The sequence below is a fragment of the Hemiscyllium ocellatum genome, chromosome 8 (genome assembly GCF_020745735.1).
Source record: "Hemiscyllium ocellatum isolate sHemOce1 chromosome 8, sHemOce1.pat.X.cur, whole genome shotgun sequence".
NCBI lineage: Eukaryota > Metazoa > Chordata > Chondrichthyes > Orectolobiformes > Hemiscylliidae > Hemiscyllium > Hemiscyllium ocellatum.
The window spans coordinates 57,639,925-57,665,759 of record NC_083408.1 but is presented as its reverse complement, the minus strand read 5'-3'; the positions used below and the strand labels follow the sequence as shown (position 1 = coordinate 57,665,759).

Here is a 25,835-nt window from a genome sequence, read left to right as displayed (position 1 = left end):
ACAGGCTGCAGCAAGGGAAAAGGTTTGAATTTGCAAAGAATGGAGTCATTGAGTCTACAACCCATTCATTCAGACAGATCCTGTTTATGGGTCTAAAAAAGTTGTAAGACATGAAGTCAGAGAGATAACCTGCCTGGAACAACAGGCTTTGTGCTCTCCCTCTTTCTCGGAAACGCCTGTCATTGAAGTTACTAGAAAATCTCATTACAGCAAATAGCAATAGGGGATCTGACACACTAGACTGCCAAACTTATATTACAATCTGGCTAAGGATCAGTGGCTTTTATTTTTAACTAAGAAGTGTGATTTACAAGGAAATTACTGAGATAATAAAGCTATACAATTCCATAATATTGTATTTAAGTTTATTGTTGTTTGTTCAATGTTGGAACAGTAATAAAATCCACAATAATTGAGCAACTTATGTCTAACATCCAGAATTAACACGCATTAAATATGGGCAATACACAAAGATCATATCACCCACTTCTCACATTAAATACTATACCAAGACTGATCCTACTGCAATGTTCACCCCCACCACACACAATATAGTAGATCATCAAATATCACCAAACTTCACAAGTGATCACAATTCTTCACTTTTGCTGATCTAGCCTGGAAACTCCATCTCAAGGTATTCCATGGTGGAGTGGCTCTTAACAACTGTTTCCATTCTTGTTGAACACCTGTCTTTCCTGGGTTTACACCCTCCTGGACTCCAAAATTTCATTCTCGCACTCATCCATGCACTTACCACTGGCTCTTCATCAACAGAAACTGAGTGAGGTCGTTCCCTGGGTTTTATATCAAGTTATTGACTGATAGTTCCCAACATCAGTTAGGCATTAACAATTCAACATATAGATTTCCTGTGGTAACTGGTTGCATTCTTTTCTCTCTTGAAATATAAAATTGTGCACTAACTCCTGAAGGCAAGTTCCTCAGTAATCTCCCTACTGCCACCTCTCCCAACTTCATTCACGAGATTGGGGCTCAAGATATACTCTCTTTAATAGTTTCCCCCATAGCTCCACCTTTGCTGCCACATCCTCCAAGCGACACTCTTGGACAACCACTCAAGCGAGTACTGCAAATCTCTGACTACAGCTCAGAACTGAGACATTCATGGAGAGTCACAGGGAGCAGCACATTAGACATTTAAACTTCTTAGGCAATTCTCACATAGGGTCATGCATCAAGACATCCATTATATCATGACAAGCATCTCCAGTCATATGTGTAGCATTTGATAATCTACAAACTGCAACGTGACCAATTCTTTCTAAGGCAACTTCATTCTACTTATTAGGGCAGTCCAAATCTAGAAGGCATAGGTTTAGGTGAGAGGGAACAATTTAGAATGGACCTTAGAGGCAACTTCTTTATAGAAAATGGTGTGTGTGTGTGTTTCTGTTTCTGTGTGTGTGTAATGATGTGCCAGAGAAAGTAGTGGAGGCTGGTACAATTACAGCATTTGAAAGATATTTGGACTAATACACAAATAAAAAAAGGTTTAAAGGTGTAAATGTACACAAGTTCAGTTTGGTTTAGGATAGCTGGTTAGAATGGAAGAGTTGGACCCAAGGATCTGTTTCCATGCTGTATGATTCTATGACTCTACACAGTTCAGTGTGCTATACTTTGCAGTATGGACATGGATAAATTATTCTTCTATTTTTGACTTAAACCCAACTCATGAATGAACCTTCTGGCAACCTACACATCATTTAGCTGTATGATGTGGGAGCTGGCTGATTCCATTGTGAACGGCAGTGACCACATCTGCAGCAAGTGTTGGTTGCTGGAAGAACTCCGGATCAGAGTTGATGGTCTGGAATCTGAGCTTCAAACACTGCGGCACATCCGGGAGGGGGAGAGTTACCTGGACGCTTTGTTTCAGGAGGCAGTCACACCTGGGAGATTAAGTAATTCACATTCAGCTAGTGATCAGGCACAACAGAGTGTGACTGTAAGTGAGGCAGGTAGGGGGAACCTGAGTTCAGGAGTGGAGAAGCCTCAGTCCTTGACCTTGTCCAACAGGTACGAGATTCTTGCTCCCTGTTTGGATGAGGAAAAGGGCTCTGGACAGGATGCGCCAACTGACCAAGGCACCATGGTGCAGAAGGCCATTCAAGAGGGGGGGAGCTAATAGACAAGTAGTGGTTATAGGGGATTCTATAATTAGGGGGACAGATAGTATCCTTTGCAAGCCGGATCGGGAGTCTCGCATGATGTGTTGCCTGCCCGGTGCCAGGGTGCGGGACATCTCCGACAGGCTTGAAAGGATATTGGAGCGGGAGGGGGAGGATCCAGTTGTTGTGGTCCACGTTGGTACGAACAACATAGGCAAGACTAGGGTTGAGGACCTGTTTGGGGATTACAAAGCACTAGGCAGGAAATTGAAGCAGAGGTCCTCAAGGGTCATAATCTCCAGATTACTGCCCGAGCCACGTGCCAATTGGCATAGGGACAAGAAAATTAGGCAAGTAAACACGTGGCTAAGGGATTGGTGTGGGAAAGAGGGATTCCATATCATGGGGCATTGGCATCCATTTTGGAACGGGGGGATCTGTACCGTTGGGACGGTCTCCACCTGAACCGATCAGGTACCAATGTTCTAGCGAAGAGGATAAATAGGGTAGTCAGTAGGACTTTAAACTTCTGAGTTGGGGGGGGGGGGGGGGGGGAAGGGAAAGTGAAAGCGACAGGGAGTATGGCGTTAAATGGAAAGATAAGCAGCAGGATAGCATGTGTCCAGGCGGATTTAAAATTGAGGCAGACTGAGAATGCAGAAAAAAGCAAGGATAACTTAGGACATCATATGACTTCCAACATCTCTAATGATAAGGAAGTTAGCATTAAGGCACTTTACCTGAATGCTCGTAGCATTCATAACAAAGCCGATGAACTAATGGCACAGATAATAGTGAATGATTATGATGTGGTAGGCATCACAGAGACTTGGTTACAGGGGGGTCTGGACTGGCAGTTAAACCTCCATGGTTTTTCAACTTATCGAAAAGACAGAGAGATGGGCAGAGGGGGTGGGGTTGCCTTGTTAGTTAAGAACAAAATTAAATCAATGGTATTGAATGACATAGCGTCGGATGATGTGGAGTCTGTGTGGGTGGAATTGAGGAATCACAAGGGCAAAAAAAACCCATAATTGGTGTTGTGTATAGACCTACTAACAGTAGTCAGGACCAGGGACGCAACATGTACCAGGAAATAGAGAAGGCATGTCAGAAAGGCAAAGTCACATTGATCATGGGAGACTTCAATATGCAGGTGGACTGGGTAAATAATGTTGCTAGTGGATCCAAAGAAAGGGAATTCATGGAATACTTACAGGATGGCTTTTTGGAACAGCTTGTCATGGAGCCCACAGGGGAGCAGGCTATTCTGGACCTAGTGCTTTGCAATGAACCAGACTCTATAAAAGATCTTAAAGTAAGGGAACCCTTAGGAAGTAGCGATCATAATATGGTAGAGTTCAGTCTGGAGTTTGAAAGAGAGAAGGCAAAATCGGATGTAATGGTGTTACAGTTAAATAAAGGTAATTATGAGGGCATGAGAGAGGAACTGACAAAAATAGACTGGAAGCAGAGGCTAACCGGGAAGACAGTAGAGCAAAAATGGCAGGAGTTTGTTGGTATAATTGAGGACACTGTACAGAGGTTCATCCCCAAGAAAAGAAAGATTATCCGGGGAAGGATTAGACAACCATGGCTGACAAAGGAAGTCAGGAAATGTATTAAAGAAAAGAGAGATCCTATAAAGTGGCCAAGAACAGTGGGAAATCAGAAGATTGGGAAGGATACAAAAACAAACAGAGGATAACAAAGAGTGTAATAAGAAATGAGAAGATCAAATATGAAGGTAGGCTAGCCAGTAATATTAGAAATGATAGTAAAAGTTTCTTTCAGTACATAAGAAACAAACGACAGGCAAAAGACGACATTGGGCCACTTCAAACTGATGCAGGAAGCCTGGTGATGGGAGATAAGGAAATAGCAGGAGAACTTAACAAGTACTTTGCGTCAGTTTTCACAGTTGAAGACATGAGTAATATCCCAAAAATTAACGGGAGTCACGGGGCTGAGTTGAGTATGGTTGCCATTACGAAAGAGATAGTGCTAGAAAAGTTAAAAAGTCTTAAAATTGATAAATCTCCTGGCCCCGATGGGATACACCCTAGAGTTCTGAGAGAGGTGGCTGAGGAAATAGCAGAGGCATTGGTTGAGATCTTTCAAGAGTCACTGGAGTCAGGAAAGATCCCAGATGATTGGAAGATGGCTATTGTAACCCCCTTGTTCAAGAAAGGATCAAGACAAAAGATGGAAAATTATAGGCCAATCAGCTTAACCTCGGTTGTTGGTAAAATTCTAGAATCCATCATTAAGGATGAGGTTTCTAAATTCTTGGAAGAGCAGAATCTGATTAGAACAAGTCAACATGGTTTTAGTAAGGGGAGGTCATGCCTGACAAACCTGTTGGAATTTTTTGAAGAGGTGACAAGTAGGTTAGACCAGGGAAACCCAGTGGATGTGGTCTATCTAGACTTTCAAAAGGCCTTTGATAAGGTGCCACACAGGAGGCTGCTGAGCAAGGTGAGGGCCCATGGTGTTCGAGGTGAGCTGCTGGGATGGATTGAGGATTGGCTGTTTAACAGAAGGCAGAGAGTTGGGATAAAAGGTTCTTTTTCAGAATGGCAGCCGGTGACGAGCGGTGTCCCGCAGGGTTCAGTGTTGGGGCCACAGCTAGTCGCATTATATATTAATGATTTGGATGAGGGGACTGGGGGCATTCTAGCGAAGTTTGCCGATGATACGAAGTTAGGTGGACAGGCAGATAGTACGGAGGAAGTGGGGAGGCTACAGAAGGATCTAGACAGGTTGGGACAGTGGTCCAGGAAATGGCTGATGGAATTTAACGTGAGCAAGTGCGAGGTCTTGCACTTTTGCAAAAAGAATAAAAGCATAGACTACTTTCTAATTGGTGAGAAAATTCGTAAAGCCAAAGTACAAAGGGATCCGGGAGTGCTAGTCGAGGATTCTCTAAAGGTAAACATGCAGGTTGAGTCCGTGATTAAGAAAGCGAATGCAATGTTGTCTCTTATCTCAAGAGGGTTGGAATATAAAAACAGAGATGTGCTATTGAGACTTTATAAAGCTCTGGTTAGGCCCCATTTGGAGTACGGTGTCCAGTTTTGGTCCCCACACCTCAGGAAGGACATACTGGCACTGGAACGTGTCCAGCGGAGATTCACACGGATGAACCCTGGAATGGTAGGTCTAACATATGAGGAACGGCTGAGGATCCTGGGATTGTATTCGTTGGAGTTTAGAAGATTGAGGGGAGACTTAATAGAGACGTACAAGATAATACGTGGCTTGGAAAGGGTGGACGCTAGGAAATTGTTTCCGTTAGGCGAGGAGACTAGGACCCGTAGACACAGCCTTAGAATTAGAGGGGGTCAATTCAGAACAGAAATGCGGAGACATTTCTTCAGCCAGAGAGTGGGCCTGTGGAATTCATTGCCACAGAGTGCAGTGGAGGCCGGGACACTAAATGTCTTCAAGGCCGAGATTGATAGATTCTTGTTGTCTCGAGGAATTAAGGGCTACGGGGAGAACGCTGGTAAGTGGAGTTGAAATGCCCATCAGCCATGATTGAATGGCGGAGTGGACTCGATGGGCCGAATGGCCTTACTTCCACTCCTATGTCTTATGGTCTTATTTCCAATTTACACTCATAGCCAATATCAAGTTTTATGGTCCAACAATTTTTTTTTAAAACCTTATGTCAATTTCAACAAATCACTAACAATAAACAATCTAGTATGGTTGGAAAACCTTCAATCAAAGTTTTATCAAGTACTTATTTTCAACAGTTGTCATACTCCACAGATTGCTCGAAGGCAAGGTGCAAAAATAGGCCACTGTTTAAATTTCTTGAATCTGCATTTTTCAAATCTGGACTTATGTTATGGGATGTTTGCAAATTAGGAGCAGTGTTAAGATACAACTTTACGAAGCAATAATCTAACCACAGGCTACAAAAGTGGTGATTCACTATTGACATGTAACTATTTGGTTCCATACAACTAACAAATAAAAGATTCCAGAAAAAGTGAAGTACTCAAGTTACAGAAAATATGAAATAAATACAGATAAAAATGGAAATAATCAGCAGGTCTGGCAGCATCTGTTAAGACAGAAATATATCATAACAATTATTGTATCACATCAAGGATAAGAATGGTGGTTGACAAATGGACAAATGAAGAGGCTTCAAGAACATCCACATTCTCCGTTATCTCGGAGTCCTTAGTTGAGTCGAAGAACAAGACAGAAGCATCTGCAAGCATTGCCTACTTGGCAGTTTTGGTAGAAAACTTGGTGATCAATCAATTGTAAGTGCACTGCCAACGCAGATATCAATGTGACATTAAGAATGAATCTGAATATATTGGACGTTATAAAGGTAAAAGAATGTCACCAACACCCTAATTCTTGTACTGAAGACCTGTGCACTAGGACATATTTTTTCTGCAAGCTAAGCGAATCCAGTATACTATAATTCAATAATCTTCCCAACTTGGGGAACTGTCAGTGATATCCTTTCCTGAAGATTAAATTGCTCAATCATGATATCAGTAATTAGAGTCAGAGAAAAAGAGCAGTCAATACTGCTTGCCAATAACAACCAATCTCAATTCACGATTTATTCATCAACACATAGTTCAAATTCTGCAAAAAAATACACTTTGCTCCGAATCACATTGCACCCTAACCTTGTTCTCAATGAAAGAACTGAATGCCATAAGAGAGGTAAAAGTAGCTGCTTTCAACACCAGGGCAACAGGTGTCTTGACTGTAGCACTAATCCCATAGAACTCATCTCTGCAAGCCTGCTCCTGCCCCACAGAACTCATCTCTGCAAGCCTGCTCCTGCCCCACAGAACTCACCTCTGCACCCATTGTCTCAGCCTGCTCCTGCCCCACAGAACTCACCTCTGCACCCATTGTCTCAGCCTGCTCCTGCCCCACAGAACTCATCTCTGCAACGTGCAGCCCTCCACTCCCTCCGTTCCAACCGCAACCTCACTATCAAACCTGCAGACAAGGGAGGCGCGGTAGTAGTTTGGCGCACTGACCTTTACACCGCTGAGGCTAAACGCCAGCTCGCGGACACCTCCTCCTACTGCCCCCTTGACCATGACCTCACCTCCCACCACCAAGCCATCATCTCCCAGACCATCCATAACGTCATCACCTCAGAGGATCTCCCATCCACCGCCTCCAACCTCATAGTCCCACAACCCCGCACCGCCCATTTCTACCTCCTGCTCAAAATCCACAAACCTGATTGCCCCGGCTGACCCATTGTCTCAGCCTGCTGCTGCCCCACCGAACTCATCTCAGCATACCTCGACACGGTCCTGTCCCCCTTAGTCCAAGAATTCCCCACCTACGTTCGGAACACCACCCACGCCCTCCACCTCCTCCATGATTTTCGCTTCCCCGGTCCCCAACTCCTTTCCTTCACCATGGACATCCAGTCCCTGTACACCTCCATCCCCCATCACGAAGGACTCAAAGCCCTCCGCTTCGTCCTTTCCCGGCGTACCAACCAGTACCCTTCCACTGACCCCCTCCTTCGACTGACTGAACTGGTCCTCACCCTGAACAACTTCTGTTTCCAATCCTCCCACTTCCTCCAAACCAAAGGAGTAGCCATGGGCACCCGCATGGGCCCCAGCTATGCCTGCCCCTTCGTAGGATATGTGGAACAGTCCATCTTCTGCAGCTACACTGGCACCACACCCCACCTTTTCCTCCGCTACATCGATGACTGTATCGGCGCAGCGTCTTGCTCCCACAAGGAGGTTGAACAGTTCATCCACTTTACCAACACCTTCCACCCCGACCTCAAATTTACCTGGACCGTCTCAGATTCCTCCCTCCCCTTCCTAGACTTTTCCATTTCTATCTCAGACGACCGAATCAACACAAACATTTACTACAAACCAACTGACTCCCACAGCTACCTAGACTACACCTCCTTCCACCCTGCCCCCTGTAAAAACGCCATCCCATACTCCCAATTCCTTCGTCTCCGCCGCATCTGCTCCCAGGAGGACCAGTTCCAATACCGTACAACCCAAATGGCCTCCTTCTTCAAAGACCGCAATCTTCTCCCAGATATGATCGATGATGCCCTCCACCGCATCTCCTCCACTTCCCGCTCCTCCGCCCTTGAGCCCTGCCCCTCCAATTGCCATCAGGACAAAACCCCACTGGTCCTCACCTCACCACCCCACCAACCTCCACATACATCGTATCATCTGTTGTCATTTCTGCCACCTCCAAACGGACCCCACCACCAGAGATATATTTCTCTCCCCTCCCCTATCAGCGTTCTGAAAAGATCACTCCCTCATCAGGTCCACACCCCCCACCAACCCAACCTCCACTCCCGGCACCTTCCCCTGCAACCGCAAGAAATGCAAAACTTGTGCCCACACCACCCCCCTTGCTTCCCTCCAAGGCCCCAAGGGATCCTTCCATATCCGCCACAAATTCACCTGCACCTCCACATACATCATTTACTGTATGCGCTGCACCTGATGTGGCCTCCTCTATATTGGGGAGACAGGCCGCCTACTTGCGGAACATTTCAGGGAACACTTCTGGGACACCCGGACCAACCAACCCAACCACCCCGTGGCTCAACACTTCAACTCCCTCTCCCACTCCACCAAAGACATGCAGGTCCTTGGACTCCTCCATCGCCAGACAATGGCAACACGATGGCTGGAGGAAGAGCGCCACATCTTCCACCTAGGAACCCTCCAACCACAAGGGATGAACCTAGATTTCTCCAGTTTCCTCATTTCCTCTCCCCCCACCTTGTCTCAGTCAAATCCCTCGAACTCAGCACCGCCTTCCTAACCTACAATCTTCTTCCTGACCTCTCCGCCCCCACCCCCACTCTGGCCTATCACCCTCACCTTGACCTTCTTCCACCTATCGCATTTCCAACACCCCTTCCCCAAGTCCCTCCTCCCTACCTTTTATCTTACCCTGCTGGACACACTTTCCTCATTCCTGAAGAAGGGCTCATGCCTGAAACATCGATTCTCCTTCTCCTTGGATGCTGCCTGACCTGCTGCGCTTTCCCAGCAACACATTTTCAGCTGTAGCACTAAGCAAACACAGCAAAGCATGTCAGTAGGGTTTAAAGTAGACTTTTTTGCTCAAGTCTCCATATGCACAACTAGTTGTTGGAAGAGCATCATTACAGCCTCGGACACCCCTACAAACAATGTCAGAGGCTCAGCGTTCTTCAACACCAGAACCAACTGCCTTCCCTTCACTGAAAGTCAGGAGCAGAGCAGTTCTTTGACCATCTTCAACCAGAAGGAACCTAACAAGTGACCCTTGAAAAATGACATTACCATCTCCAAAAGCCCAATTATCCTGGGGATTACTTTTGAACAGAAACTGAACTGAACTAGCCATTTAAATACTGTGGTTATAAGAGCAGGAGAAAATATGGGCTGCAGCTGCTGGGGATCAGAGTCGACAACTGTGGCACAGGAAAAGCACAGCGGGTCAGGCAGCATCCATGCAGTAGGTGTCTCGATGTTTCGGACATAAGCCCTTCATCAGGGATGTTACAAGATTAGGTTAGGTGCTAGTTAGGAATCCTGTGTCAAGTATCTCAACTCTTCACTCTCCAGATCTGTCTGCCACGTATAAAGTGGCATTTAAAGGTGGTAATGGAATACAGTGCACTTGCTTGGATATGAATTTCCAGCAACGCTCAAGACACCATCCAGGACACAGCAGCCTGATGACAGGATCTTGACCAGATTGGCCAATGCCGAGAAGTGGCAGATGGAGTTTAATTCAGATAAATGCGAACTGCTGCATTTTGGGAAAGCAAATCTTAGCAGGACTTATACACTTAATGGTAAGGTCCTAGGGAGTGTTGCTGAACAAAGAGACCTTGGAGTGCAGGTTCATAGCTCCTTGAAAGTGGAGTCGCAGGTCGATAGGATAGTGAAGGCGGTGTTTGGTATGCTTTCCTTTATTGGTCAGAGTACTGAGTACAGGGGTTGGGAGGTAACGTTGCGGCTGTACAGGACATCGTTTTGGCCAATGTTGGAGTATTGCATGCAATTCTGGTCTCCTTCTTATTGGAAAGATGTTGTGAAACTTGAAAGGATTCAGAAAGGATTTACAAGGATGATGCCAGGGTTGGAGGATTTGAGCTGTAGGGAGAGGCTGAATATGCTGGGGCTGTTTTCCCTGGAGCGTTCGATGCTGAGGTTTACAAAATTATGAGGGCATGGATAGGGTAAATAGCCAAAGTCTTTTCCCTGGGGTCGGGGAGTCCAGAACTAGAGGGGATAGGTTTTGGGTGAGAGGGGAAAGATATAAAAGAGATCTACGGGGCAACTTTTTCACACAGAGGGTGGTACGTGTATGGAATGAGCGGCCAGAGGAAGTGGTGGAGGCTGATACAATTGCAACATTTAAGAGGCATTTGAATGGGTATATAAATAGGAAGGGTTTGGAGAGATATGGGCTGGGTGCTGGCAAGTAGGACTAGATTGGGTTGGAATAGCTGGTCAGTAAGAACGGGTTGGACCGAAGTTGGAAATAAATATTGGGTTGGAAATAAATATTGAAGTGGTTCACATTACAGAAGAGGAAATGCTGGAGGTCTTAAAAAATATCAAGGTGGATGAATCTCCACCACCTGGTCTAGTGTATCCCAGGATGTTGTGGGAAGATAGGAAGATAATTGAGGGGCCCATTGTAGAAATAGTTGTATCAACAATAACTATGAGTGAGGTACCAGATGACTGGAGAGTGGCAAATGTTGTGTTTTTGTTTATGAAGGAATGAAAGGAGGAATCCTGCAACTAGGGACTTGTGAATCTTACTTCAGTGATGGGTAAGTTGTTTTGGAGTGATTCTGAAAGTTAGGATTTACATGCAATCAGAGAGGCAAGATATGATTAGAAATGGTCAGTATGATTTTTGCAAGGGAAATCATACCTCACAAACTTGATTGAGTTATTTTGAGGATGTAATTAAGCAGATCATTGAGAGCAGAGTGGTAGACATTGTTTGCTTGGACTTTAGTAAAGCCTTTGACAAGGTTCTGCGTGGTGGACTAATTAATAAAGACAGATCGCATGGGATTCAGGGTAAGTTTGCCAGTTACATACAAAATTAGCTTAATAGCAGGAAACAAAGCAACAGTGGAGGGAATATTTTTTCGGTCTGGAGACCTGTGACTAGAGGTGTTCCATAGGGATCCATAATGGATCCACTTTTGTTTGTCATTTAAATTATTTAAATGAGAATACAGAAGGCATTGTTAGTAAGTTTGTGGCTGATACGAAAAATTGGTGGCATAATGAAAAGTGAAGAAGGTTATCGAACATTACAAAGAAATTTTGATCAATTGACTGAAAAGTGACAAATGGAGTTTATTTTGGATAAATGTGTGGTATTGCAGTTTGGTAAAACAAATAAGGGCAAGACTTATACAATTAAAACTAGAGCTTTGGGTAGTGTTGTAGAATAGAGACACATTTAGGTTCAATTATTTATTTATTTGAAATTGGTGTCAAGTGTAGATAGGGTGGTTAAGGAAATTGTTAGCACACTTGCCTTCATTGCTCAGACCTTTGAATGTTGGAGTTGGGATGTTATGTTGAGGTTGTGCAAAACGTTGGTAAGTGCTCTCAGGACGTTGTGTCCAGTTCTGGTTGCCTTGTTACAGGTAGGATATTATTAATTGGAGAGGGTTCTGAAGAGATTTACTAGGATGTTGCCAGAAAAAGAGGGTTTGAGTTATAGGAGATGCTGGATAGGCTGAGATTTCTTTCACTGGAGCTTCGGAAATCTAGGGGAGACTGTATAGTTTTATAAAATCATGACAACCATCAATAAAGGGAAAGAGCAAAGGTATTTTTCCTAGGCTGGTGGAGTTCAAAACTAGAGAGCATACTTTTAAGGTGAGAAGAGAAAGATTTAAAAAAGACGAGGGAATTTGTTTTTTTTATTTACGCAAAGTGGTTTTCTGGAATGAACTTCCAGAGAAAGTGTGGATGCGGGTACTATTACAATGTTTCAAAGACATTTAGTTAAGTACACGAATAAGAAATAGTTGGCAGAATATGGGCCAAATGTAGGCAGGTGGGACTAGTTTAGTTTGAAATTATGGTTGACATGGACTTGTTGGACTGAAGGTTCTGTTTCCATGCTGTATGAACCTATGATTATATGACCTAAAAAAATTGCTAAGATTATTTGGTTGGTCGTCCGAATAACTGGGAGATTTCTTTTTTGGATGTTGTGACCAGTGGAGTAGTACGACTGTAGCAACAGCCCCATTCTTCCAGCCTCAGTCATAACAGTTTAATATGGCAGGAAGATACCAAACAAGGTTAGAACTCTGCTACTCTCTGAATCTGAAGCTGGGTTCAGGCCCATATATCGGGGGTGTGAGGGTCATGCTGATGAATGTTAGTTTTTAGGTCCAAGATTCCTATAGCACTGTTCTTTCTCTACTGTGAATAACAAAGAAATTGCCATTATGACAGCAGCTAAGTATGGTTCCTTTTCCGGACTGCTTCCCTGAGAATTACATCATAAGCAGTACTTTTCTATCTTCAGTTGAGATGTTCAGCAATATTTTTCTGTTTTTGCAAAATCAGAACATCCACAATCAATAGCACAACAGAATGAAAATATATTCTTCTTTCTCATTATCCAGAAGAACCCCACAACACCAACCCTTAAAAAAGCAAACTTTTTACTGTTATTCAGCTTCAACATACAAAAAGCTCAAATCTGCCACCTTCTGCTCAATACTGTTATATACTCCAACTGGGACAACACATCCATCCTCAGACAGGCTAAACAGAGACATGCACAGGAATTCCTAGAGGGCTGGCATTCAAACTGGAACTCCATCAAAACACAGATCGATTTGGACTCCATTTACCAACCTCTGAGAAAAAAAAACATGGAAATGATATCACCCGCCTTAACAGCCAGATACATAAAAAGAAAACAGGACAGAACACCAGCCCTTCAACGGAGGCTCATTGATTATATTACCTAGCATGGTGACAAAACGTCAGAGAACAAACCTACCAGCTCAGCGAACAAACTTACAATCTGACTCTGATGGTCTCCTTAGAACATATGGCTACATTATCAATATACAAGCTAAGACTGCCAAACTTATGCTATTTAGGGACTAACATTCGATTCAGTTTCAAGTACATGTTCCCAACTTTTACTGCGGGTTTCATGGTGTTTTATTGTAATGACTAAGAATGGCACGTATTCCCAAACCTGCAAAGTATACTGAACATATATTTACATAAAACACCTGTAAACATAACTGCAGTAAGATATTGACAGTGAGACAACTACATTTCTCGTGGAACTTTTTCCAGAGTATCTTGTTTACAAGCCCCTTCTTTGCACTCAAAGTGCTCAACATGATAGACAAATAAGAGGAGGATAGAGGACAAGAGATACAGAAGAAGATGGATATACATCAAGGAAAAGAGGGAACGGAGGGCAAAATAACAGAGCTTGTGAGGAAAAGAAAATCTGAGAAAACAGAAGAAAACAAACAAATAGACAATGAAAAGCATTAATGAGGGAAAAGGTGAATAGAAGCATGGTACAGCATGTTTAGATATGAATAAAGGACATGTGAGAAACAGAGTAAGAATGCATAGGAACAGAAGAATAAAAAGGGTTAAAAGAGAGAATACATAGGACAGCATAAGAACAATAAAAACTGCCAGACAAAAATTAGAAAATATATATATCAGCAAAAAAGATTTGAGGATAAGAAATGCAATACAAGAGTCTTTAGCATTTGGTTCAACACAACATTTCAGGAGCAACTGACTTGCTGAACTGCAACTTCACCCTGGATACTATATAAAAAGAATATTTTTTCACCTTCATTGTTCCTATATTGCCCTGATCCTGGTCCCTTCAGTTCAAGCAAAACATGCCCTAATGGATTTAATCGAAAAGTCTAGCCATTCACTGCCACATCTGACTGGAGTGGATCAAGAACCATCAGGCCCTCCTCCACTGATGATTCCAAAATTATCCAAGAATGCAAAGATAGCCCCTAATTTATTTTCTATGCTGCGAAGTGTTTTCCTAAACCCACTGTCTTCTTCATGCTCACCTCCAAGAACAAGGAAAACCTTTTATTAATCTTTTGTTAAAAAGATAGAGGCCATCTGATCCGTGTCTGCCACTTCCCTCCCTCTCAAACAGGCCAAACTACCTTGAATATTCCTGAAGCCTGAAAAGGGTATATTTTTCTGATTCCTCTATTTGTCACCCACTTCCATTCCTGGGTCCAATGTAACAGATACAATTTAACTTTATTTCCCTCTTCAGTTAAGTTCCTTTTTCCCTTAATCTGCCATTATTGTCCCACTCCTCAAGAGAGAGAAAAAAAAAATCACTGGCCACACTTTCTCAGAAACTACTACACAATTTCCAACTCCCTGACCTCTCTAAAGTACTTTAAAATGTAGTTACTTCCGAAATCCACGCCCATTTTTCTGTGACTGCTGTACTTGTGTGCAGTAATTATGGGAAAGGTTTCAGAGAACATATCTGGGACACACACACTAAACAACCACATTACCCTGAGATTGAACACTTCAACTCCCCCTCCTACTTTGCCAAGGACGTGCAACTATTAGGTCTCCTCCACTTCCAAATTCTAGCCACCCAACACCTGGAGGAAGAACTTTGGGACTCTTCAACTACACGGGATCAATTCCACCAGTTTCCTTATCTCCCCTCCCCCAACCTAATCCCAGATCCAACCCTCCAACTCGGCATCAACCTCTTGAGCTGTCCTACCTGTCCGTCTTCCTTCCTGATGAAGGGCTTTTGCCCGAAATGTCCCGTCAATTTTCATGCTCCTCAGATGCTGCCTGACCTGCTGTGCTATTCCAGCACCACTCTAATTTTGACTCTGATCTCCAGCATCTGCAGTACCCACTTTTGTCATCTTGCTTCCCACCAAACTGCTCCACCCTATCACTATCACCCTCAACCTTCATCTACCTATTGCATTCCCAGCTACCTTACCCCAGCTACATCCGCCTTCCCGTTTATCTCTCAGTCCCCTTGGGCCTCCCCCACATTCCTGATGAAGAGCTTATGCTTGAAAGGTTGAATCTCCTGCTCCTCGGATACTGCCTGACCTGCTGTGCTTTCCAGCATCACACGTTTTGACTCTGCTCTAATTAGGGAATAACTAATAGAAGGGAAGCGCAAAACAGCAGATTTGAGGAGATGCTCAAATACATTTACAGGTTTGAGAAGCTGGGGGAGATTACACAGATAAGGAGAGAAAGGAGCATTGAGGGATTTAGAAAAGAGGATGAGATTGGCTTAAAAAAAAAAAGGGGCATTGCTTAGGTAGATATCACTGTAGATCAGTGAGCACTAGATGACGGATGATTTCATCAGAGTTAGGAGAGACAGAGTTTTAGATGAAGTCAACTTGATAGAGAACAAAATATGGGAGGTTGACCATAAATGCACTTTCCCACTATTTTACTTTTTGTAAATATATTTATTAGCAATGTTTTTAACTTTACAAACATATAAAATGATTTAAAAAACAAAAACAAATATCAGTATAACAAAAAGAAAAAAAAACACAAATTGCAATACAACTACTGTTTACTAACCTCTCCTCTAATACAAAGCAACACCAAAACAAAAGCAAAGAAAAGAAATTAAAAAAAAACCCCACGAAATGCAGAACAGCTATGTTCGGTGCAAAGCTCCCAAACAAAGGAATGGGAGCATTGTGTACCCGTATTAGCTAAGACCCCCTCCAGGGCCCAGGGCTTGACAAATCTAATCATACTGGTTAAACAAATGCCCTAGTTAAGATAACTGACAAATCTATATCCAAATAACTCAAGTAGGGCTGCCATGTCTTATAAACATTATCTGTTGCGTGGTTCACCATGTTTGTAAGGAAGTCCAAGGGAATGTGCTCCATAATTAATTTTTGCCATCCCAGCAAGTCCAACGGGTTCTCAGACACCCAATTCATCAGAATATTCTTCTGTGCACAATATGCAAGAATATTAAATAGTTTCTTCCCATGCCCGTCTAAAGATGGTAAATTCAATAGACCTAAGAGGAGAGATATCAGGTCTACTTTGACTTCAGTCCTCAATACCCTCCCTATCTCTCCTGCCATGTGCTCCAATAAACACGGAGCCTGTGGCATGTCCAGAAGCAATGGGTAAGAGTACCTACACTTATTTTACATTTTTTAAACTTTGCCAGACAGTCTGGCGCCAGATGAGCCCTGTACAGAACTTTTAACTGCGTAGCGCATGTCCAATACAGATTGAGATCTTTCAAGTATTCTCCCATATGTTCTCCCATGTTTCAGAAGAGATCTCCACTCCCAGCTCTTGCTCCCAGACCTCACATAACCGGTTAATATCCTGCCAGGCCCTGCCACACAGCAGATGATAGAGGGCACTAACTGAAAGGGTGTTTGTGGAACGTAGCAACAACCTCTGTATCGGGCTTATAGGGCTTAGTGAGAAGCATAGTCTTCTTCTGGATGTAATCCCTAACCTGAAAAACATGGAAAAGATCTCTGCTCGGCAACCCGTATTTCCGGCTCAGTTGCTCAAAAAACATCATAACCTCCCCCTCAAACAAGTCTCCCAAACTAGAAACTCCTCTTGCTGCCCATAGTTTGAACCCTGAGTCCATCATCCCTGGTCAGAACCCTGGCATGCCAACTATATGTATAAGTGGAGAAGTCTTGGATAAACAACCCTCACTCTGATGCATCGCCCTCCATGCTTTGATGGTACTAATGACAATAGGGTTCCAGCAGTGGTCCATAACTGTCCTCATCTTATCCATGAACAACAGGTTATTATGAGGGCACTCTGCTTGGGAGGCCTCGATATCCAGCCATACTGAGTTTGGATCATTACCTACCCAATTGCAGACAAAGGACAGCAGGGAACTCAATTGATACCTTCTGATGTCTGAGGAATCAACTCCCTCCCACCCTTGAGGCAACTGCAATTTAGTAAGTTTGATGAGGGGTCATTCACGATGCTAAACAAAGGAAACAAACCACCCCATAAGCTTCCGCAGCGTTGACCTGGGAAACATTATAGGGAGCACACACATGGGATAAAGCAAGTGAGGAAGAACATTCATCTTAATGAGAGATATTCGGCCCAGCCATGAAATTGGAAGAGCCTCCCATCTCTGGAGATCTCGCCAAATATTGTCAAGCAAGTTAGCCCGAAATAACAGATCAGACTTGGGGTTAATAAAAATGCCTAGGTACTGGAATCCTGCCCGTGACCACTTAAAAGGGAACTTAGGGCGACCTTCAATTTCTGGCACGTCCTTAAGGTTCCCCAAAGGCATAGCCTCTGATTTTGCAAAGTTAATCTTTTATCCTGAAATAGCCCCAAATGAATTGCTACATTGTATCAAATGGGGTACAGAGGTCATCGGATTCGATAAAAACAGAAGGACATCATCCACGTACAGTGTAATCTTGTGTACCCTTGATCCCACTTCCAGAACGATTATGTGGACGTTCTGACGAATGGCCTCTGCTGGCGGCTCTATCACCAACGTAAACAACAACGGTGAGAGGGGGCAGACTTGCCGACTACCCCTACCAACCGTAAAATTCCCAGACTTCACCCAGTTAGTGATGACCGTGGCCAGAGGTCACCTACCTAGCAAAGACTCCACCCAGCCCAAACTGTACTAAGACATTAAAAAAAATGGCCATTCCACTCGGTCAAATGCTTTCTCTGCATCTAAGGAAATCACCAACCCCTGAAATCGATCATTGCTGACAAACTTGGACTACATTCAGCAACCTTCTAATATTATTAGAGGACCTGCAGCCCCTTATAAAGCCTGTCTGGTCCTCTTAATAATATAGGGCAACACCCTTTCCAATCTCAGTGCCAGGATCTTGGACAGAATCTTGAAATCTGAATTTAATAGAGAAATGGGTCTGTATGAGGCACAATCCTCAGGAACCTTCCCCTTCTTAAGAATTAAGGAAATATTACTTTGCTCAAAGATGGTGATAGGCATTCATACATATAGGAGTAATTGTACATCTCCAACATTGGCACTGACAGAATCCCTATAAACTCCTCATAAAACTCACCTGGAAGACCATCAGGGCCAGGTGCTTTCCCATTCTTAAGGTGCCTATCTGTCTTCTGTATTTCCTGAATGGTCAAGGAGGCATTAAGGAGAGAGGCCTGTTCCAAGGTTAGCCCTGGGAGGTCCAGGTTCTTAAAAAAGGTCTCCATTTTAGCCCTCCTGTCTTTGCAACCTTCAGGCCGATACAATTCAGAGTAAAAGCTCCGAAAAGTCTCATTAATCATTTTAGCATCGTATGTAAGGACCCCGGCGCTGTCTCTGATTGCAGTAATGGACTGGGGAGCATGCTTTTTCCTAGTCAGGTATGCTAAATACTTCCCTGGCCTATCCTCATATTCGAACAGCCTCTGTCTAGCAAAAGCAAGTTCTTTCTTTACGTTTTGTGTCAGTATTGAATTCAAGGCAGCCTGAAGTGCCGAGATCCGCTGTAGCTTAGTCACCGAAGGCCGCGCAAAATGTGCTGTCTCTGCGACCTTCAACCGCATCTCAAATGACGCTGCTGTTCCTCCTTCTGTCGTTTCCAGCTAGCCGAATAGAAAATAGATAATCCCTAACAACGGCCTTAGCAGTCTCCCATAGCATGGACGGACTATTAGCCGTGCCTAAGTTGATAGTCAAGAATTCCTGAAACTCCTTCAAAAAGTATTCCACAAATTTGGAATCCTTAAAAGAGAAAAGGGTCCAAACACCAGTACCGCAAACCTAACCCCTCACTCTTGGTCTAAACCTCCAAATATACTGCCGCATGATCAGAGATAGCTATATTCCTAATTTTACAACTCATAATCGAATCCAGAAGGGCCAAGGGAGCCAGAAAGGGGTCAATCCTTGTGTGACATTTACGTGGGTTTGAAAAAAGGTGAAGTCCCTGTCGGTAGGATGAAGACATCTCCAAATATCCACCAGCCCCAACTCCTCACATAAGTCAACCACCTGCCTGGCCTGCGAAGAAATAGTCGGGGGCCCACAAGGCATCCTGTCCACTGTCAGATCCAAAACACAATTAAAATCCGCCCCCCCCCCCCTATAATAATGTGCTGTGTTTCAAAAGCACTCAACTTAGAGACAGCACTAATCAAAAATTTGAGGGGATGCGCCAGAGGACAGTAAACGTTTAAAATGCCATATTCCTCCCCATGTAACAGGACTCACAAACAATCCCTGCTCATCTTTCACCTGCTCTAATAATGTGAACAGAAGATTTTTCTGGATATGTACCACCACTCCCCTACTTTTAGTAGTAAAGGATGAAAAGAATACCCATTCATAACCCCCTTGGTGTAATTTCAGGTGTTCCCCATCATCAACAAAGCGATATCAATCCATTCCCTCTTAAGGCTAGAAAGCACTTTTTTCCTTTTAACAGGTGAATGACTTCCTTTAATGTTCCAGGTGCACCATTTAATAAGACACTTAGCCATATTCCCTTTCAGACACCCTTGAACCCCTCGGAGGAAGAACCCTGCTTACAAAGTGCCGAGCATAAGTAAATAAAGACTCATAGCATCAAAAAACTATATGTACAAAAACTGCTCTATCATAACTATAAACAACTATTATTACCAAAAAACTACAAAGAAAACTATAAAACCTTGAATGGAAGACTCTTCCCCCCTGCCCATAGGGGGCACTCACACTACCCATCCCCTCCTTCACAGCTCCTTCAAACCTGGACTGTGCCCCAGCCTTAGGTCAGAAAAAAAAACAAGGAGATGATCCTTAAATCAACAGAAAAAAAGTCAAAGTCAGGATGAGCACTCCACCCCTCCTTGGCTTCATGTCACCCCTACTTGTGACTAAAAGAGAAGCAGAACACACACAAAAAAAGGGAGAGACACAAAGAACATCCGCAAAATTTCCCATCGGAAAATCCAGTTATTAAAAAAAGGAACAACTTATTCCAAAGTCTTTTCCCCCTTTTCCAAAAAGGAAATTATTAGGGAGAAAGAAAGGAATAAAAAAAAAGGGAAAACATGGAGAAAGACAGAAAAGAGAACAAACATTAACCATATTCTTCAGGCCAATCTGTCTGTTTGAAAATGTCCACAACGTTTTTAGCCTTATCCGCTGAGTCAAATGTATAAACTGAGTCCTCATGGCTGAAACGAAGTACTGCGGGTTACCTCATCGTGTACAGGTTCCACAGCCTCTTTTTAACTTCATCGAAGGACTTCCTCTTTCGAATTACAGCTGCAGAGAAATCCTGGAAAAACATTATTTTTGACCCCTTGTACAGTAGTGCCTGCGGGTCTCCTCCCAGGGATCTGGAAGCTTCTAGGACTTTTTGCTTGTCCTTATATGAATGCGAGTGCACTAGGACCAAGCGGGGGTGCTGCACTGGGCCTGATTTGTGCACTGTAACCCGATATGCCCTTTCAATCTGCAACCTGCTGGACTTGATGTGAAGGCCCAAACTTTGGCAGCCAGCTTTCAAAGAAGCTGACTGGCTGCTCACCTTCAGGGAGCCCGACAATTCGGAGATTTATCCTCCGGCTTCAATTTTCGAGGTCATCGATATGGTTTTGCAAGGTCCGCATCTCTCACTCCAGCACCTGGATCCGACTCTATGAGGACTCCACTGCGGTTTCCGAGGCCTTAGTTTGACCCTCCACCTCCTCCAGCCACTCCCTGAGGCCCTGGATCTCCTGCTCATGCTTCTGCAGCATGAATGCGATAGGTTGGACCTGGGCATGAATCTCCCACGGATTTCGTCATTCGCAGCCGCAACTTTCAAGGTAAGTCTCTCCATCGCCGCAGCCAATTCCTGTGAGTCTGTCAGGTCCCCAGGGGGTTCAGGAGAGGCTGCAGCAGTCTCTGGTGTTGTAGGGGAGTGTCCTCCCTGCTGTTGTTTGCTTGCTCTTTTTCCCTTTGGCATCCTTCCCACTCCCAAATACGTGTTCTGTAAGGTTTTAAACTAATAATTCCGCCACATAAGTTGGCCAGGGATGGCAAATAACATCGGTATGCCTTGGCTGTTAGGCAGAGCTGTCCACAGCAGTTCTACAGAATCGCCGCCATCTTGCCGAGTCATTTTCCCACTATTTAATGAGAAGAAATTTATAATCATCCAAGTACTTACTTTCGATCAACTAGTCTGACAACAAGCAGTTTAATGACACAATGATGGTTTTGCGGTGATGAGGAAGTAGAATGAGACAAATTTTCATCAGCATATGTAAAAAAGCTGGTCCATGCCTGCAAATAATGTCATTTCACTTCTTACCTAGAAATATTTTTAAAAATAAAAATGACTATAAACACCGAATGTTTGAGCACCAGATAGTGCAGTGGTTAGCACTGCTGCCTCATGGCACCAGGGATCTGATGCCATGAGGCAGCATTTGATTCCATTCTGAGGCAACTGCTGTGGAATTTGTATATTCTCCACTTGTTTGCATGGTTTCCTCTGTGTCTCCAGCTTCTTCCCACAGTCTAAAGATGTGAAGGTCAGGTGGACAGGCCATGCTAAATTGCTAGGGATATGTAAATTAAATGGATTAGAAGGTTGGGAAATGAAGGGTGATAGGGTGGGATGTCCTTCAGATGGTTTCAGTGTGGAATCGATGGATGAATTGGCCTGTTTCCACACTGTAGGGATTCTATAAAGTAACGGCGCTTAAATAAGAATTTCTACCTCATGATAGTACGGTCACAAACGTTTTTTTAAACTGGGATTTGCAGAAATCCGAATTTTTAAAATAAATTTCTTTAAGAAGCTTACTTATTAAAGTTAAAAATAAAAGCAACAAAACAAATGTCAACTCAAATTCCGTGATGTGACCTAAATTTGAACCACCAACAAAGCAACAGTTGGAGACAAATCAACACTCTTCTGTACTGTTAATGCAGTCAATGCAGACTGTCAATCCATATAATATTTTGTAAATTCCTCTGTATCAAGATTAGGATACAGACAGACTAATACTTTTAAGGCATTGTCTGAGCTGAGATGTCACTTTTTTTTTATAAAACCTTAACTTATCTTGAGAATGTGACTTAAAAAAAGTTTTTGGATTTACATATTAATTAACCAAAACCTGCAACCCATTCTAAAAGATGAAAGACTTAATAACAATTGAGGTTTGTTAAATATACCATTTTACTTGCATGACACTGTAATCTTTTGCTATAAGTTGTGTCCTATGGTACTGCTCCATAACCACCTGAAGAAGGAGCGGTACTCCGAAAGCGAGTGCTTCCAAATAAACCTGTTGGACTATAACCTGTGGTTGTGTGATTTTTAACTTAGTCCATCCGAGTCCAGCACCGGTTCCTCCACATCATGACTCTTTTATACTGTGCACTGTTAAGATATGGAGGGGGAAACTGACTCCAAAGATGATCCTGCATATAATGGGAAAGAGTAAAGGTCATTTGTGCCATAAATTTCAGGCAGAATGTTAAATTAGTGTTGCTTGCTTTATTAAAGGATCATTCCTCAGGAGTGCCAGAGCAGATGACAGTATCAAACGCTACCTGCCCGGTCAGATGTGGCCATCACAACAATCCTGAAAGTACCAGAGGCATCTATACTCACTCAAGCCTCAAGGTAGTGGCTTCACAATACATCATCATCATCATCACTTCGGAGGAAGAAACCACAGATCCCTAAGAGGATACACCAAAAAGACTGCAGGATGCACTCTCCATCAGCTCAAGTACTTAAATCTTGATGAGTACATTAGCTAGATTCGAGTCAGGAGCACATTCTAGTAAGCAAATTACTACCATTCACTGCTGCTGACTGAGGAAGAAATGTCCCAAGTCGAAAGCTTTCAGGTGACAACCAAAGTCCAGGGACCTACATGGCCTCAAGCATGCAGAGACTCCATTGTGTCTAAGTCCAAGTACTTCAAAGATGTAATTGCCAATGTTTGCAGAGTGTAGTCCTCCTCTCTCTAGCCCTGTATGGCTTGTGTACCTCTTGTGTGGAGCAACAATTATTGTTTTATATGCTGTTGCGTTGTTTTGAAACTTTGGAGAGAAAAAAATTCACAACAGCACTTTTAAAGGGAGAGAAATAGACAAAGGCAGCACATGGTGAGATCAGTGGAGGAGAGATAGAAAGAGAAAGAAACCCACACTGCTAACTGACACAGCAGTGAACTTGTGCAGTTACTGTCTTGGCTGTTTAGAAGGTGGATAGGTGTTCTTCAAAACCCTGGAAATAGTATGATTAATGAACGGGCGTTCATTCAGTGCCGATCGCGGAATTATCCAATTATCAAAGGCTTCCCCAAGCAAGGGCGGTTCTGAGTCATATCCACAACTTCAATGCGTGTACACGATGAGCCTTTGCACTTGTCATAAAAATTTACGTGTGTATTTTTGGCAACGAGGGGACTCTGGTAAAGCCAAACCTTTGCTCATCCCAAGTTACCAAGAGGGCATTTAGAGTCAACCATTACTCCCCGATCTCTATTCAACATGGTTCAAACATATTTACAAACGCATTTGGAGGCAGTTGATTTCACCGTCAGTCCACCAACTGCTGACGCATTCCGTACTTAAATATCTTTGCAAATTTCGACGTCAATTCACTAACAAAATGTATATTGCCTGAGTTTTTAAATATGACTCCTGACTCACCCGCAGACCCTCCGGCAACTGTCTGGTGAAAGACTTCTCGCAACAAACTCTGGCTTTTGACCGTCATTTTTCACTGTGGAATAAAATAATATCCCCGGTCATAATTATACCGTACTATATAATTTACAGATAATAATTACAAAATTAACAAATTTATAACTGTGCCAACCTCACCGGTTTTTGCTTTGGTGTTGAAATAGGATCACTTTTAAAAAGCACGAAAAGAACACGCTGCTCACACGAAAACGGTACCGGGGTTAAGCATGAGATCAGCATGGGCGGGGATTACCGACCTTGGGAGGGACTGAAAATTAGCTTGACATTAAACTGGGTAGGGTACAAAGAACTTGAGAGTGACAGCAGAAATGCGCGATAAGCATTGGAAACTTTACAGAACCTCATAAGAGTCGTGCGATTGGTGAGGGTGCTTTGGATCAATTACCCAGAGAGAGTGGTAACTCTGATGAAACCGCACAGGAGAGGCCACTAGCATAACTATCTGTTTTAGGCCGTCTATCATTTTAAACGTCCGTCCCTCCTCCTCTTTATGTCCTTGGACTCCACTTTTTCAATACACCACAACTAAAAGCTGAAGAATAACACAATTTAATTTACCACGTGAATTCATTTTAGAACCAACATTGAGTTCAAAAATTTCAAGTAATAATCAATACTCCCAATTTTTCACAAAACAACAATTGTTAACAACATTCCAGTTGGCAGAACTGTAACAGAATAGCAACATAGTCAGGATATTCCAACTGATCCAAAGCCTCGAAAGCATAATGTATTTGGGTACAAAAGCAGTAATACTGACAACTACAATATGCACAGTTCTATGAGGATGATATCATGTGGACTTGTGGACAGAATAGTGACCTAATAGTAGCTGCTCTCTCAAAGTTTCAACAACATTGTTGACCCAATGAATCTAACAACGCTCCGGTGAACATGCAGCAAAATTATATCTTGTGAACTATGAGGGATTCTTCTAGACAAACTGGGAAATGGTTTTCTTGACTATGCGAGACCAAACCAGTCCTATAGTTTTGTACATTTTGAGGAGAATGGTGACAGCAACTCATACAGCTTTTAGAGCTAATATGCCGGGTTGGACCAATGGGTCTGTTTCCATGCTATACATCTCTATGACTGACTCTATGCCATACAACAGTCCAATCTCACCAAAGCAGCTGATGGATGTTGACTTCAATTACTTATTACATCTGGATTTTAAAAAAAGTGAGTCATAGTAGCTTTTTTTTCATTTTTTCACAGCATGTTGACATCATTGGAATTTATTAGGAATCCTTAATTGTCCTTAAGAAGGTGGTGGTGAGCCAGCTTCTTGAATTACTGCAGTACATGTGGTTTAGGTACACCTAGTATTGTTAGTCAAGGAGTTCAGGATTTCGACCCAGTGACCCTGAAATTATAGTGCTATAGTTCTGCCTTGGAACACTTCAACCTCAGGGCACCAATGTGGACTTCAACAGTTTCCTCATTTCCCCTTCCCCCACCTCACCCCAGTTCCAAACTTCCAGCTCAGCACTGTCCCCATGACTTGTCCTACTTGCCTATCTTCTTTTCCACCTATCCACCCCACCCTCCCCCCTGACCTATCACCTTCATCCCCTCCCCCACTCACCTATTGTACTCTATGCTACTTTCTCCCCACCCCCACCCTCCTCTCATTTATCGCTCCATTCCTGATGAAGGGATTTTACTGTTCCTCGAATGCTGCCTGTACTGCTGTGCTTTTCCAGCACCATTCTAATCTAGACCCTGGTTTCCAGCATCTGCAGTCATTGTTTTTACCTAGTTCTAAATCAAGCATAATGTACGACATGGAAGGAAAATTGCAGACAATGGTGTTTTAGCATTCATTGGAATTGCACACATTCACATACTGCCCTTGTCATTGAGTCATAGAGATGTATAGCACGGAAATAGGTCCTTCAG

At 43.3% G+C, this 25,835-nt stretch overlaps 1 protein-coding gene across 2 annotated transcripts in view; it reads right to left on the bottom strand.

Moving 5' to 3' along the window:
* The window catches only part of slc25a21 (solute carrier family 25 member 21), a 525,641-nt gene extending 501,520 nt beyond the window's left edge, over positions 1 to 24,121 (bottom strand). The window contains exons 1-2 of one of the 2 annotated variants that reach the window (XM_060829076.1): positions 24,043 to 24,121; positions 23,874 to 23,946 (exon numbers count right to left, since the gene is read on the bottom strand). In XM_060829076.1, coding sequence (XP_060685059.1) covers positions 23,874 to 23,940 — 67 coding nt within the window. In that variant the 5' untranslated portion in view covers positions 23,941 to 23,946; positions 24,043 to 24,121. The remainder of the gene's footprint in view (positions 1 to 23,873; positions 23,947 to 24,042) is intronic. The other variant, XM_060829077.1, reaches the window with a different exon arrangement.
* Between the last annotated feature and the right edge of the window lie 1,714 nt (positions 24,122 to 25,835).